Source organism: Priapulus caudatus, unplaced genomic scaffold (assembly GCF_000485595.1).
Source record: "Priapulus caudatus unplaced genomic scaffold, Priapulus_caudatus-5.0.1 Scaffold7, whole genome shotgun sequence".
Lineage (NCBI taxonomy): Eukaryota > Metazoa > Priapulida > Priapulimorpha > Priapulimorphida > Priapulidae > Priapulus > Priapulus caudatus.
This window is the reverse complement of record NW_014577068.1, coordinates 738,880-741,349: the sequence shown is the minus strand read 5'-3', so window position 1 is coordinate 741,349 and position 2,470 is coordinate 738,880. Positions and strand designations below refer to the sequence as shown.

The following is a 2,470-nucleotide window of genomic DNA, read 5'->3' as shown; positions in this document are numbered from 1 at the left end:
TCCTAAAGCAAAGAAACAGAATATTAACACAAACACTAACATAACTATATTTAATAAAGCCACAAAGAAACGTAATATTTCCAAAAATTATGTTAGGCAGGACTTATTTCTGGGTTTGTGTAGCATCACTGTGACCACCATCCTAAAGCAAAGAAACAGAATATTAACACAAACACTAACATAACTATATTTAATAAAGCCACAAAGAAACGTAATATTTCCAAAAATTATGTTAGGCAGGACTTATTTCTGGGTTTGTGAATCACTAGATTTTAGATTATATTATGACTGCTATCCTCTGCCAACTAGTTTATACAGCAATTTCAGTCTTGAAAACAGTTCTACTACATAACCTATAGTAAAACCCATATAAATTTCCCACTCGGGGACAGGCCGCGATTTCCAACACTGGCAGTTTAGAAAAATGGATGTTGCTGTGCCATTATCAAACTATATCAGCTGAATCCTACATCAGGATATAAAAAGTGTGCATGCATCTGTATCAGCATAACCATATTAGCCAAATCCTAACCCTATCCAGTGCGTAAATGTGCAAGGGTGGAGGGGGGATGGTGTTGATCTTAAAGTATAATCAACACTAAACCAGCTTACCATTTTAGTTTTCAAATCTGCTTCAATGATACTGTATAAAATGACAGCACCAGACTTTGTTCCCATTGCTATCATCTCTACTCTTTCTGAAGACTCTGGAGTATCAATTTCTCCAGCTTCCTTTTTCTTTTTCCGCCTTACAGGCTTTTCCTGAAGAAAGTGACACATACAATCATAAATTCACATAATCGAGGTGGGAAGTGTGTTAGTCTTACTGTTAGATTATGCACACAACCTTACCATCCAACCTACCTAATAAACTAGCCACCTGTCAACTTCTAACACATACTTTGCGCAGAAGCCACATGCCTTTAATGTCAGAGTAAATAGTGGGGTAAGGTTGAGAAGTAAGGAAACGATTGATTTAAGCATGATAAAAATAGAAATAAGAAACAGAGATCATGATTCATGAGATCAGAAGTAGATGAAGTGTGACTTCAATAAACAAGGGAAATTCGTCATTTACTAGCCTTAGAATACCTACGATTTACTACGCGTAACTCAACCAACTTGAGCTCAAATCGTACACAGTACATTCGCCTAGCATCGTGCAAAATCATTTCCTCGTATACACCAGCAATCCGGAGATACAGACTAAAACGTATGACACGATTATCCATTCTTTGGCCATCAATCCGAACGTATTGTCCGCCGAACTTGAAACAAAAGGCAGCTAGTGATGCACTCTTGCTCACTCAGCGAGGCGGTGTGGCTCGCTGGGAGATTGGAGATGGAGCTGCTGCTGATTGCGGTGGGCGTGCGTGCGTGGGGGGCATACCAGCTGTATGCGGTATGCCGGTATGTAGCTGTAATAGCCTGTATGCCGGGTCAAAGGTTATCTCGCCGAGTGTTGCGTCGATGTCCAATTTCCCAGCGAGCCACACCGCCTCGCCGAGTGAGCAAGAATGCGCTAGTAGCTGCCTTTACTTTAGTTTCAAGTTCGCCGACAATACGTTCGGATTGATGGCCAAAAAATGGATAATCGTGTCGTACGTTTTAGTCTGTATCTCCGGATTGCTGGTGTATACGAGGAAACGATTTCGTACGATGTACCCTACTGTGTTACGTGTACGATTTGAGCTCAAGTTGGTTGAGTTACGCGTAGTAAATCGTAGGTATTCTAAGGCTAGTAAATAACGAATTTCCCTTGTTTATTGAAGTCACACTCCTTCCCTATTATCTACTCCTGATTATATCAATTCTTCCCGAAACACTGAACTTTTTACTTTTACTAGTTTAGTTTTACTTTTAGTTTTACAACACATGTCAAAAACAACTCACTTTTGCGTGTCGTGTTGGACACCAACATATACAAGTACATGTTGCTGAAAGATGGGAGGCTGGTGTATATTCCTGCTGCAACGTTCCCGTGCTTGTTTCCCATAATTTTAACCTTCCGTCAGGACTAGAATACGCTAAATATTCTCCACTAGGAGAAAACACTCGTGGATCTACGACCTCCATTTTTGAACACGTGGGGCGCTAGGGGCGCTGCAGTCGACGTTCATTTGTTTTGCCATAGACGCAGGTTGTACAAATTCACTGGTCATTTCATATTATTATTACATCGATGGGCCATAGTTTAATTAAAAAAAAATTTAAGACTGGGACAATACATGTATGTCTATACTATACGTCTATAGTTAAATAGTTATACACTCAATATTGAATATATATATAAATTACAATAAATGATATATATTATTATTAATTATTATAAATATAATGATTATAAGTCTATTTGATCAACTTGTCTCTTTCCGTCTTTGATAGAGTCCTTCGGACTTTGGAGACTATTATTCATGAGGTTACGCGGTTATGATTTAATTACGTTGAAAAGAATTACCAATTATTCTCA

At 38.7% G+C, this 2,470-nt stretch overlaps 1 protein-coding gene across 1 annotated transcript in view; it reads right to left on the bottom strand.

Moving 5' to 3' along the window:
- LOC106806092 (WD repeat-containing protein 43-like) overlaps nucleotides 1-2,094 on the bottom strand; it is a gene marked incomplete in the record, with an annotated part of 17,789 nt that extends 15,695 nt beyond the window's left edge. The window contains 2 exon segments of the mRNA XM_014807949.1: nucleotides 613-762; nucleotides 1,894-2,094. Of these exon segments, the coding sequence (XP_014663435.1) occupies nucleotides 613-762; nucleotides 1,894-2,076 (333 nt within the window).
- Nucleotides 2,095-2,470: the final 376 nt, after the last annotated feature.